The sequence below is a fragment of the Pavona decussata genome, unplaced genomic scaffold, assembly GCF_977016875.1.
Source record: "Pavona decussata unplaced genomic scaffold, jaPavDecu1.1 SCAFFOLD_25, whole genome shotgun sequence".
NCBI lineage: Eukaryota > Metazoa > Cnidaria > Anthozoa > Scleractinia > Agariciidae > Pavona > Pavona decussata.
Genome location: NW_028145448.1, coordinates 2453651 through 2467500, shown reverse-complemented (window position 1 = coordinate 2467500; position 13850 = coordinate 2453651). Strand labels below are relative to the sequence as shown.

General features: G+C 40.6%; 1 protein-coding gene and 1 long non-coding RNA gene across 2 annotated transcripts in view; both read right to left on the bottom strand.

Moving 5' to 3' along the window:
* Positions 1-13850, bottom strand: part of LOC146485774 (uncharacterized) — a 108451-nt gene that overhangs the window by 30060 nt on the left and 64541 nt on the right. The gene's annotated exons all lie outside the window — the stretch shown is intronic.
* On the bottom strand, positions 5896-11920 carry LOC146485780 (uncharacterized). Its single transcript, XM_085103139.1, has 5 exons — positions 11783-11920; positions 11591-11678; positions 10571-10694; positions 7689-7933; positions 5896-6742 (listed from the first exon to the last, which is right to left on the bottom strand). The coding sequence occupies exons 1-5, from the start codon at positions 11833-11835 to the stop codon at positions 6365-6367; spliced, it is 888 nt and encodes a 295-aa protein (XP_084959265.1). The 5' UTR covers positions 11836-11920; the 3' UTR covers positions 5896-6364.

The following is a 13850-nucleotide window of genomic DNA, read 5'->3' as shown; positions in this document are numbered from 1 at the left end:
TTATGTCCCTTCCTGTCTTTCTATCTTGCTTGTGCATCAGACCAATGGAAAAAAAAAACCGAACAGACCCGAAGCGCTAACGATTATTTGGTACACCGAACATCCCTGTACCAAGATAGAAGCCCCACTCACACTATAAAAAACAGATCCCGGCCCTTTGTCCGTGTATTAAAATTTATTTTATTTCATATCAATTGTGTAATAGTAGGGGGGGAAAGTAGCAATTATGTTCATGTTATATCACAAGGACCACTATGTACTACTATTATGAGTTAAAACAGATTTTTGAGGCATTAAAGATTTTAAACAATTATTGTTGATGAATGAGTTTTAGGGACCAAATATTTTAATTTATTACTTATTGGTTAACTATTTTATTTTAATTTATTGAGAGATTTAAAAGAAAATTACTAAGGAATTAACTGGCAAATTCCTAATGACTTCTACATTCTTTATGATGCAGATCCTCTGATATCCTAAAAGCAACCATAGTGAACAAGAACAAGTCTGCGCGTTCATATTATTCTGATTTGATATCAGCTTTGAAAGAGCAAGAAGGGGAAGCCGGCAACTACGCCCAAGCCGCATCAATGGGACCTAGATGTCATATTATTACCCCCAAATGACACTTTAAGGCCAAACTTATTAAAAAAAAAATAATTATACGCTATGGTTAAAATTTTTAGATTTATCAAAGAAAAATGAATGGAAAAATGAATGGCAAATCCCCCAAAGATAAGGCAGGGAAGAGGTAGCTGACGAGCTAACGAAAGCGAATAAAGAATGAGAACAATACATGTGATTTACAACTGTTATTAATAAATATTGTTTTCTGCATCTGATTACAAGTTTTGATTTTTTCTGAAAATTAACAACAGGATCTGTTATTTTTTTAAAAAATATATATATAAACCGCTGTCCCTCATTATGATGACTCGATAATTTGATCTGCCAAGCGGTCTAGCTGACCAGCCATTAATCCACGCGCCATCGAATTGCTCCCTTTTTTGGCTGTGTGACGATCGCGAATGTCGTCTTTGAGGGCTACATTTAATTACAAGGATGACTCCTGTTGGACTAATCTACGAAACATATACCCTTAGATAAAATTTGACTAAAATAGTTTGTCTCCAGTTAGTCATATTGAATATTTTAAACTTAAAACTATGGAGATCATTTTGAGTTATGAAGGCCCAACTTTTCAAAATCAGGGTATTTTTCCAGCGCTATATCTTTGAAACGAAGTCGGTGACCCCCAATTGTTTTTTCATTTGTGACATCAATAACGTATTAGCTGACCATACCTAAAGTATGAAAAAAATCTGTGGGGAAGAACTTTTTCGCGCGAACGTCCTTAAGACACATATTACGTTTTTGATGTTTTTGAGAGGCTACTGAAATTTAACCTCAGTGACTTATATCTAGACTTAGGTATCTCTTAATTTATCATTTCATCCTCAGGTAATGTAGAAAAAGTATTCGCCAAACAGGTTGTACAGCAACTTCGTAAAAGAAAATCAAAAACAACAACTAAAAAAACATGAAAGATCCCCACCTCGTCTGATTCTGGAAAACTTTCATCGGACAATGCTAAGCTGCAAATGTGATTAGCCATTCTCTTGCAGTACTACTTATTTCTTATACTAGAAGTTCTCATTGAGAAGTGAGTGCTGCCGTTTAAAGTGTTTTTGAATGCAAATGCTGGACTTTGCAGACGATCTAGCACTCATGTCGCATACCCACCAGCACATGCAGGAGAAGACGTCCCGTCTAAATACCTTTGCACAGCAAGTAGGCTTGAAGATCAGCCAGAAGAAGACGGAGGTAATGATGCTGAACGTATCAAACCCATCACCTGTCACAGTAAATGGAGAAGATCTACCAACGACCGAAGAATTTACATACCTTGGGAGCACTGTCAGACATGACGGTGGGGCAGGCAACGACATCAAGAACCGCCTCAGTAAGGCCAGAAATGCGTTTAGAATGATGAACAACGTTTGGAAGTCATCCCAGTACAGAACCAAGACCAAACTAAGACTGTACCAGAGCTGTGTAATCTCCACCCCACTGTACGGCTCGGAATGTTGGAGGATGACAGAGAGCGACCTCAACAAGCTGTCCACCTTCCACACGAAAAACCTCAGAAGAATCCCACGTATATTCTGGCCTGAAACCATCTCCAACTAAGAACTTCTTGCTCGCTGCAACCAGGACAGCATGGGAACCATCATTATGCGAAGACGATGGAAATGGATCGGACATGTCATGCGACGGGAGCAAGACAACATCACTCGCACAGCCCTTCACTGGACACCAGAGGGGAGACGCAAGTGAGGACGACCTAAGATCACCTGGCGTCGGACAGTGGAAGCAGAACTGAAGACCTTACATCATACCTGGGGAACCATTCAGAGGCTGGCAAGGGACAGACAGGAGTGGCTTAATTTTGTTGCTGCCCTACATGCCAAGCCGGCATATGGGCATGAGTGAGTGAGTGTGTGAATGCAAATACGACAATGAGAATTTCAAGAAAAAATATAATTAACTTAGTTCATTTGCAAAATAACATGGTTACATGTATGTTCTTTGATTATAACATTAACAAGTAACTACTGGTGTTCCTATAAGGCTTTTGTTGGGATTATGCTTGTAGCAATTGCTAAAAGTGGAAAAGAAATATATTTGTTAACGAAAACGGAAGGTGTATTAAACGAAAAACACTGTCTAACGCAACATGTAATAAAAAGGGCTTTTTAACTGATTCTTAGAACGATTAGTGACACTTTCTTTTGTCTATCTAGCGCAACGTGGAAATAAACTAAATACTTGGCGATCTCCGTGACATAAGATGTCATCGATATTTGTTTGTGTCCATAAATCGACCGAATTCGATCAAATGAAAGCAAAGCTGCAAGTGACATAAATGCACACTGTCGGCCTCTAGAATGCTCTCCGAAAGCTTCATGACCTTGATGAATGCTTCCTCGAATAGAAGTAATCATAATAGATCAGCAAAAAGTGCCACAACTCACCCATAAATAGCGAAACCTTGACTCTGATCAACTGTATTTATATCTTGCTGCGAGCACATGCGATTTTCCGCTGAGCAAGCACATGTAAATTTTTCTTATAAGACAGCTGCTGATTGGCTAGAATTGGCTACGCCATAAAACAGGATTTCTGATTGGCTATTTCTTAATGCGAACGATGGGTCGAACCGTTGAACCAAAATTTCTCGATGGCTTCAAGAATATGAAGTTGCCGATGGCAGCAATAATTATCAGCCTCCACTACGAAATTTCGAGTTCATAGTAATGCGGTGTCTGAGGACGCTACAACTTGCTCAAAACCAAAACATCCCATGACTTGTTTTTATTTTTTGGGGATTTGCGAGCAACATTTTCAGTTCATTCAAACGAGTAGCCAATAGTATCATGGAAACTTTGACAAGTCTTGACGGTTTGACAGATATATGGAAGCATTGACGAACTGCAACAACGGTGATTTTAAAGGTCAAGATTAAAATAGAAACCAAACAGTCTTCACGCTGTGAACCAGTTAGCTCAGTAGCATCTGCGTTGTTATCTGTTTTTAAGAATAGCATTTACACATAAATTTATTTTACAAATACAGTTACAGTTTTCAGCTGGAAAAATTTAAAGTTGTGTAATAATAAAGCCGTGTCCTAAAATAAACTTTCCAGCTAAGGCATTCAACACCATTGATCATGAGATCATCTTGCGTGAGATGTCATACTTGGGTGTCGATCAGGCAGCTATAAAATGGTTCTCGTCGTACTTAAGTGACCGAACCCAGAAATGTAATGTCAGTGGCAAACTATCATCTGCTCGTACCCTCAGTTGCGGTGTGCCACAGGGTAGTATTGGGTCCTTTGTTATTTTTAATTTACATAAATGATTTTCCCAACTCCCTGCGGGCACCGTACCAAGAATGTTTGCCGATGACACCAATCTTACGTTATCTGCTAACACATTAACAGAGCTTAAGCTAGCTCTAACCCCTGAATTAAATAACCTTAGCTGTTGGCTGAAAGCTAACAAGCTCAGTCTAAATGTTGCTAAAACAGAACTAATGATTATTGGATCAAGACAAAGACTATCTGCCCAATGTGACGATGTAGAAATCAGAATTGATGACCAAATTATCAAGAGAGTCGATAAGACCAAATCTTTGGGACTACCATTGATGCCCAACTCTCTTGGGGTAAACACGTTGAAGAGATTTGCAAGGAAGTCTCTTCAGCTACAGGCGCCCTAAAACGTGTGCGGCCCTTTATATCCAAAGAAACTGCAATCCAAATTTATTACGCTTTTAATTAATTGTGCCTCATTTTGATTACTGCAGCCCCGTTTGGTACTGTTTGAGTGGTTACTTGAGTGATAAGCTCCAGAAGTTACAGAATCGTTCAGCCAGAGTCGTTACTAAATTACCTTTTGATACGAGCTCAAACCACCTTCTCTCCACCTTCGACTGGGAGAGGCTATCTCTTCGGCGAAAGAAACAAAAAGCCTTCATGATGTATAAAACCATAAATGACCTTGTTCCGGAATATCTACAAAGTCTTTTCTCTCAGCGTCACTCTGGTTGCAACTTAAGAAACTCTGAGGGAAGGCTGTCCCTGTCCAAACCAAACACCAATTATTTGAAACGAAGCTTTTCTTACAGCGGGGCCATGTTATGGAATAACTTGCCCAAAAGCTTAAAATTTGCTTCATCCGATGAGCATTTTAAGCGAAATATGAAGAAGTTAGCTGATATATCGGATTCCCACACGGCATTCTTGTAAAGCAGTTGTTATTAGTTTTAGTTTTTAACTTAAGCTTAACTGATGATTTTCCGTGTATAAATAAAGATTTACGTACACATACATACAGCTCTAACACGAAAAGATTCCCGAAAATATCGGGAGACAATTCGGGACACTTTCGGGTGCTCTGAGAAACACTTTTCGGGACCCGGGAAAACCCGAAAAGCGCCCCGTAATGTTTTCGGGAGTTTTGAGAAACGCAAGCCTGGACCGGTTCCTTTTGGCACTAGCCGCGCAATTAATTAAGCTTGGGTACTAGTTGAATTTTATCGTACTTCGGTCTAGCAGAACATGAGTAGGGAAATAGCCGTTGTTTTAGTCGGCATACTTCTTGGTTTAACTGCCTTAAGGCAGCTGACCATCCTCCAAATGGCTGTTAATACAATTATCCATCGGAAATCTCGAAAGGATATCTTCCGAGAAACCTTTCGATGATGTCTTAATATTTCCTTTGGACAGTTTCCCAATCTTTTCGGTTTGAAATCTATAAGGGATAATTCATTGTCCGTCCAGCTGAAGGCTTTATCTCCTTCCTCTATCGATTTAGCCTTCTTCGGCGCCATTTTGAAAGCTTCAACGTGTATTATGCGCATGCTTAACTGATACATGAAGCAGCTGCTTTTCTTACTTCGAACCATAACAGACCGGTCCCGTGTGGCCTGACGTTGATAAGCGGAACGGTGCCGTGTGAACAGAAATGGTCCGTTCCAGGATAGGACCGGATCCAATTGGAACCGGTCCCGTGTGAACATAGCCTTAAACTTCGCCCCATGCTGTGAAAGGTATTTTAGTTCTCGTTCCCATGGTATTTTAATTACGTCATTACAACTGACCAATCAGGTGTTTTTGTTAAAATAGCCGCGCAGTATGACCACTCGCTAAAATAAGATTGAAAAAATTATCATTGGAAGAGACCAATGTATGGGGGATGTGTTCTTTTAGTTCATGCTCTCTTTGTCTAAATCGATTTCGCCAGGCTGATAGACTGAGTTTGCTGAGTTTTCCTAAGGAGGAAAAAGCTTTCGGGAAGACGAGGGAGTAAGATAGGCTTTACTTGAAACGAATTGTAGTTTACGTAGAGATTTATTGCAAACACAGTACGTTGACTTTAATACCGCATCTAACAAGGTTAAATCAAAAGTTATTAACTTTCTGTCTATTGGAGTTCAATTTTTTCACTTTCTCTCTACCGATATAAAATTTAAAAAATATTGGCAAGTCTCTTTGCCTTATAATTAAAAGGCTGACCCAGGAAGAACAGATCGACTCTAGAAGATTAATTCATATCGAGACTTGGGTTTTTCCTGTCGTTTCCTAACCAGAAACGCTACCAAAATCTGAAAATTAATCATTTTGTAATTCTACTTTTACAATTTTGCAGACATGCGCACTGATTAATTAGTCTTAAGCTTCTTTTTCCAGACATGTTTTCATGATTGAAAGCAATGTTACTATGCAAAGGATTTTCTATATATCTTCTCGCGTGAACAAACTGCGTATTTCTAAGCTTAGAAAACTGGTAGCCCTAGTATGTTAGCGCAGACCAACACTCATCAGCCTGTTGCTCACCACCTTGGGGTGATGACCATTGGTATTGAAGGCCACGCCGTCATAGTTCGCATCGGTTGACGCGGTACGAAAGTAAGGTGAGGCTCTGTCACCACACCAGCTGTTACAGTGCTTGTAACAGTTACCAGTGTAACCAGAAACAAAGAAGCCAGTGTAGAACGAATGATCACAAATCAAAAGCTGGTAAGCATAAGCAACGTTCATGGCTCCTTTACCGTCCCACAATCCATAATTGCCAGCAGCGTTGCCATAGTTACCAGCAGCTTTTATGGGCGCCTGGGTTCGTCTTTTAAAGTATGCCTTTTTTCCAGTTTGGTGATCAATGAAGATGATTTGTGTAAACTGAAAACATAGAGAACGAGAAAGAAAAGTGCGGTTACAGTTACGGTTACAGGAGGAAAAGAAGGGGTTGAAGGGGAAGGGGGAGGAGGAGGAAAAGGATTAGGAGAAGGAGGAAGAGAAGTGGGTGGAGGGGGAGGGGGAGGAGAAGGAAAAAGATGAGTAGAAGGAGGAAAAGGAGAAGAAGGAAGAGAAGGGGGTGGAGGGGGAGGGAGAGGAGAAGGAGGAAGAGAAGTGGCTGGAGGGGGAGGGGAAGAGAAAGAAACGGATGAGAAGAAGGAGGAAGAGGAGAAGGAGGAAGAGAAGGGGGTGGAGGGGGAGGGAAAGGAGAAGGAAGAGGACGAGGAGGAGGAAAAGGAGGAAGAAAAGGAGGTGGAGGGGGAGGGGAGGAGAAGGAAAAGGATGAGGAAAAGGAGGAGAAGGAGGAAGAGAAGGAGGGAAAGAAGGGGGTGGAGGGTAGGGAGTTTAGAAGGAAAAGGAAGAGGAGAAGGAGTAGAAGAAGGAAGCTGAGGGGTGGAGAGGGAAGGGGAGTAGAAGGAAAACGATGAGGTAGAGGAAAAGGAGGAGGAAGAGGAGCAGCAGGAGGAGGGGAGAGAAGGAGGAGTAAGAGGGGGAAGAGAAGGAGAAGGAGTAGGGGAGGAAGAAAAGGATGAGAAGGAGAAAGAGGAAGAGAAAGATGTAAAGGTAGTGAAGAAGGAGTAGGGGAGGAGGAGGAAGAGAAGGAAGAAGAGGGGGAAGAGAGGAGGAGTAGAAGGAGGAGAAAGAGAAGGAGGAAGAGAACAAGGAGAAGGAGAAAGAGAAGAAGCACAAGGAGAAGGAGAGGGACAAGGAAATGGAGGAGAAGTAGCAGGAGAAGAAGAAGGAGGAGGAAAATAAAAAGGAGGAGGAGAAGAAGGAGAAGAATGAGAAGAAGGAAGACATGGAGCTTAAAAGAAATAGTTTAACTCACTGGTATGTTGTTGCAGTTTGTCCTGTAACCATCTGATCCGTAAGGTGTCTTTGCGTTGTACGTGGTTTGGGTTCTCGGTTTGGCTTTGTCAGTGGTGGTGTAACACATAGTCCATCCTCCACCGTGCGATGTCATATCACAGAAGCCCAAGAATGCATTTGAATGGCTTTCTCCATCCGGGTCCAACCAGTACATACCATCTCCGTTAGAATGCCCTTTTAACTTGATGTCACGGCAGTTAATTCCTAGAAATAAAAATTTCATTTTATCAACACCCTTTCTTACGAACGTCAAGTTTGAAAGAAAAACGAAATAACTTTAAAATACAGCAGCTCGAGTAACAATCAGCTTTTCGTCAAAAGCCTACTTCTAATTCTCACTTTTGTAGTCTTTTAACCCTTGAAACCCTAACAGTGATCAGCGTCAAATTACTCCTTGTTATGTCAATGCTTATTCAACCCCTGAGGTCACGAGCCATAGCATATGATTATTTGTGTGACAATGGAGAATAAGTCTTTTATACTTTTATTGTATTTATTGGAGACACGTACTTCAGTGTTTATTTTTCAATAAACAATTGAACTCAATCTCATCTATCTAAGGATATGATCACCTAAGGTGAATTTTCTTGATATTTTAATAACTTTTCATCAGTATTACGTTTACATGGATATTGTTGTAGATTTTTGCCATGTGAAGATTTAATCAAAACAAAGGTAAAGTTCATTGAAAGTGCCACTGAACGAAATTTTCATATACACTTTTGCCTACGTTTATAGTTTGAAAGGTTTTTATCAAGATGGTGAGATTTGTTTTTCTGAAGAAACGAAAAGGAAGAATGTTTTTTCGCCGCCGAAACTGACTTTTGCGGGGACAAACACGTTGACGATCTGTTTCGCCATATTTTACTCCGTGTGGTAAGACTAATACAACCAATGACGTCAAAAGATCGTTTTGGCCGCGGAAAAATAGCCGACATTTTTCGCTCGACATATTCATATTCAAGCTCTCAAAACAGCATTTTCGGTGACCGGATTCCACAAAAATGTTGACTATGACCAGGCAGCACATTCAGACTAAGACCGATAAGTTGGCCCATGAAGCAGAAAGAGTGGGACTGAAAGTTAATGTAGACAAATGTAAACTGCTACGAATAAGTTCGCGGAACAACGATGTGGTGGACGTAAATGGACGAGGAATAGAGGATGTTGATAGATTTGTATACTTGGGTGCTACAGTTTCCAAAGAGGGCGGAGGCACTGAAGACATTCACAACAGAGTAGTCAAAGCAAGAGGGGTATTCTTGAGATTGAAAAAGATTTGGAGTAGCAACAGTATCAGTCGACAAACCAAAGTCAGGCTATATAAGACACTGGTAAAGCCAGTCTTGATGTATGGCTGCGAGACGTGGAAGATGAATAAAAGTGATGAAAACAAAATCGACGTCTTCCAAAGCAGATGTCTTAGACGGATATTTAAGATACGCTGGCAGGAAAGAATTACAAACAAAGACGTCCTGATGATGGCTGAGATGGAAAATCTCAGTGAGGAGGGGCGAAGGCGGAGATGGAAATTCATCGGCCACATCATGAGGAAAGAACCGAATAATGACTGCAGGACTGCATTAACCTGGACACCGGAAGGGCGACGAAAACGGGGCAGACCAAGGACAACATAGAGGAAGACAGTGGAGAGGGAAAGGGAAAAGGCTGGATGGAAGAATTGGAGTGAGGTACAAATCGCAGCGGCTGACAGAGCTGATTGGCGGAGTTGTGTTGAGGCCTTATGTGCCACATGGCACGAAGTGGATAGGTGATAGGTGATGATGCTAGGGAAGGTATAAGAAACAAGATGCCCTTAATCGGCATATACACGGAATGCTTAATTTAGCCCCATTTATCCCCCATTATATGTTTCGCAGATATTTAAAAACTATCATCTCTTTGCAATTGAAATAATTGAATGGTTTTATTCAGAGAGACTGCGTGATATTTAATCGTTGTGTTACTGGGAATCATACCAGGAATAACTCTGCAATAACGTCATGACCCCGCTGAACTGGTCTGGTTTCCTTCGCTTTGAAATATTCGATCTGTTTGTGAAAGCGTAATTTCTTCGCTCTGAACTCTCCCAATTTCCACCGTTTCAACCGTCGAGTACTACCTAGAAGTTATTATTTCGATTTACGGCTTGAAAAAGGTTTGTTTCCTTTCTGAAAACGGCAGATCAGAGTCTTAAATTCAGACGTGTGGCCGCCATTGAACGTAAACAACTTTTCCACAAGAAATGATTTGGTTTGACGTCCCACAGGTAGAGATAAGTGGGTTCCCTCCCTTGTGATACACGCGCTGATAATGGACTTTGATTGGGCCGATTTTGTTTAAGACAATTAGAACAATGAATCCCTTCTTGGAGAGGGCAGAATTTAATGTAGGTTTAATGAATAAATCAAATGTTGATTTGACGTCACACAGGAAGGGATGAGTGGGTCCCCTCTCACGTGATATCTCTGTGTGATATGATATGTGCCGCTTCTATCGAGGACAATCAGAACAATAAATCCCTACTGGGGGAGGACACATTTTAATGCATAAATTAATATGTCAATTTGTTACTACTACGAAGAAAAAAAAAAGATAACCGACCCAAACCTAGACACGGCCTGCCCTACGGGCATTCCGCGTACAAACTCAAAATGCAAAATTTCGTTTAAGTAACACTTGATAGAAAAATTACATTACCGCACCAATTGTTTAAACGCGTTCCTTTGAATAGTACCCCCCCCCCCACCCCTCCCACTCCCCTTTTAGTGAAAATTTTAATTAAGAGCCCTGGAGTTTTTTCGAGGAAATACGGTATTTATAAATTGTACTAATGCTGACCTGCGTTATCGCGGGTGTTTCGGGTCGATAACGACAACTCTAAGTGAAGATCTGCCTTGTGCAATAATCCCTGGTTTTCATAGCTCAAGTTGCTGGTGAACTTCGTCTTCTTAACTTGAACTTCCTGTCGTGACAACGCAAAATAGCGCAAGTTAAACATGCCGCGACGTGTCGAATATCTTACAGTGACTGAGGTAGATCACATTTCACGGGGAAGAAAACAGTTAAACCGAGATAATGACAGCCACTGCAGGCCCAAGCGCCTGCCACTTTTAACAATGATAATGAGAACAAATTGGGATCTTCTGAAAAAATGTTTTTTCAAGGAAAAATACCTTAGAATCCAGGTTGGCCCTTGGCTTATACAATTCCGTAATGTTTTTTTGGTGGGATTATAGCCGGGGGGATTTATAAGCGGATTTTTTAAAAAATGTTCGAAACAAGCTGATGACAAAACGTACTTATTTCACCACAAAACCAAATTCGAAACCGTCTAACTTTAGCTGTAACCGGAACTTAACAGAACAATATCAGACGTCAGATCTCAGGTATTAAAAAAATCCTAGTGCCGTACTCTATTCAATCTGACTGTTCTGTGAATGTATATTTTTAGGCAACAAGTCAAAAGGCGATGGGGATGGGAGCGGGGATACTTATAAAGGAGTACCGTACCTTTTTAAGGAGGGGGTGTTTTCATAAAGATTGGCCTTTATGCGGAACAGACGGGCTTATAACAGGGGGGGGGGGGGGCTTATAACCGGAATAAAATTTGTGTTTACAAGTAGAAGGACCTGTAACCGAGGGGGCTTATAACCAGGGGGTGGGGGGGGGGGGGCTTTTATCCGGGATTTTACAGTATTCAATCAACAGGTCAATCTTGCTAATGGTGTCAATTTCATCCTTGGCAATCTGGTCTCGGCGCATTCCTGAAGGAGGATTAGGCGCGACTTACCCAAAATGTCTTATTAAGCCAAATTTTAAAATGACTCCCAAAAATATTTGAATTCATTCGCACTGTACCTGCAGATCTTCCAGTAAGATTTCGCCGACTTTGACAGACTCGCCGTTGCTTTCCAGAAGAACGTTGACCGGACCACAAGAGGCGATTCTGTTTAAGTTTGGAAAAACAATCCAAGCAGTTACATGCTAAGCACCCACACGCACACACACAAAGCGAAAGCTCCTTAGCTAGGAGGTGATACTTTAACTTACTTTATACTCCAAGTCGCTGCCAAGCAGATCATTAAGGGAAACTTGAACAGCATGGCGAAAGGAAACCAGAAAAGCGAAACGATAGCGGTCGTGCAATGCTGAACAATTTAAGTTCACCTCTTAACTTGACTTTGATAGTTGTCTACGGAAAAAACATCCGGTAAAATGGATCACGTTCTCTAATCTGATTGGTCAATGAAAATGGTCCGACGCAGGTCGCGACAATCACAAGTTTCACCTTTGCTTTGCACGCGCGTAGACGCATGACTTACAAAAATTTATCTTGACACTTCTGTCTTTTTGTGAAAGTGATTTCTTGTATCGATTTAAACTTGTATGCGACAAGTTCTTATACACATCCTTTGTTTTTAGTTTTGTCTCTCTGTTAAAAGCTTTGTGAAAATTTTTGCTTAGCAATCCAACGCGTACAACTCACTTGTACGCATGATGCAGCGCGCTCACTTTGGACACCATTGTCAACATAATTTTAGCAGCGGCTTTCTTGTGTCTTCTTTCCCAGAAACTTGAAATCATTTATTTTTGCTTCTGAATATAGTAGGTGAAATATTACCGACATTTATAGCGACAAATTGAGCTTGGAAATCCATCTTGGGCAATTCGTGAGCAAAGCCTTTTTGCGAAAAAATGTTGAACATGTGCAGTTGTGTTACGTGTCACCTGACACATGAAAAAATGATTTTACCAGATTTTCTCTCCTGAAGAGAGACAAGATCTGGCTACGAGACTCTAAGAGTGGCCGCGAGCGACCTGGACCGTCTGAAAATCAGGATAGTCCGATAGAGCCGCTACCATGGTTACAGCCAGACGACCGACACCCGACAAAAATAACCAGATAGTCTCTGATAGAATATTCACTGAATTCCTTGCGCTTGTGTGATTGGTCAATAAGAATATAACAGCGACCTCTTCGAATTTCAAAAACTTGATCGATATCAGTGTTTGAGCCGGGTTTTTGGAAATCAAGTGCTGCAGCTAGAATGAAAAATCCTAAACGTTAGTTTTCGTGTTTCTTAAAAGAATCAGCAAAAGCCAGATTATTTGTGTCAAAGCTAAAAACTTGGCTAGGATTGACATTTGTTCAGTTGAGAAACTAAAATCAGTCATGGCGACCATGCATGCGAGTGCTTTCAACTCGCTACTTCTTCTTACAACGAATGATAACTGAGCATAACAGTGTCCTTTTGGTGGGAGGAAGAAGTAGGTCAAATTTTGTGGAAAAAATTAAGTTCCTTCTTTAGATCCACCGTTTGCTATTTTTATCGATCTATTTTCGCGGATTTTCAGGCGGTAGGAATTGGATAGCCTGACATAAAGTTCTATCGTTGTTAGTTTACTCCTGAATTAAATTCAGTTAATTCAGGAGTAAACTAACAACGATAAAACTTAATGTCAGGCTATCCAATTCCTACCGCTTGAAACCTAAGAAACCAACAGAATGTAGAACTGGCGAGTTCAGCCAATGAGGAGCGAGTATTTTCGCCGCTCGACCAATCAGGAGTAAGTAATTTTGTCCTCGGGGAAAGAAAAATCAACTTAAATTGCCCTCCATTGCAACAAATCAGCATTCAAAAAAATTTGCCCTCTGTCTTGCATTGTTATTGTTTGGGCAGTTTGCTGCATATGCACTAAAATATATATATAACTGCAGAAAGAATGAAGAACTGGTAAGGTTATTACGTTCAGACGCTAAGCAGATTTTTATAAATGCTATGAAAAAAATTGGAGCTCCGCTTTTAGGCTTGGCTAAATATATATATTATTTTCATCCAAGTTGTCTATAGAAATTTCTATAGATTTACCAGTGTTATGGTAAAATTAAAGAGACAATATTATTTTCATCCAAACGTGTCTATAGAAATGTCTATAGATCTACCAGTGTTATGGTAAAATTAAAGAGACAATATTATTTTTATCCAAGCGTGTCTATAGAAATTTCCATATATCTACCAGTGTTATGGTAAAATTTAAGAGACAATATTATTTTCATCCAAGCGTGTCTATAGAAATTTCTATAGATCTACCAGTGCTATGGTAAAATTTAAGAGAC

What these genes read in the sequence shown, in the direction of transcription:
- LOC146485780 (XM_085103139.1), bottom strand. Translation starts at nt 11,835, where the DNA reads ATGCTGTTCAAGTTTCCCTTAATGATCTGCTTGGCAGCGACTTGGAGT. An exon ending in TCTTACTGGAAGATCTGCAG is followed by an intron (nt 10,695 to 11,590) that starts GTACAGTGCGAA and finishes TTGTCACGACAG; the next exon opens with GAAGTTCAAGTTAAGAAGAC. An exon ending in CAAACTGCAACAACATACCA is followed by an intron (nt 6,743 to 7,688) that starts GTGAGTTAAACT and finishes CTATGTTTTCAG; the next exon opens with TTTACACAAATCATCTTCAT.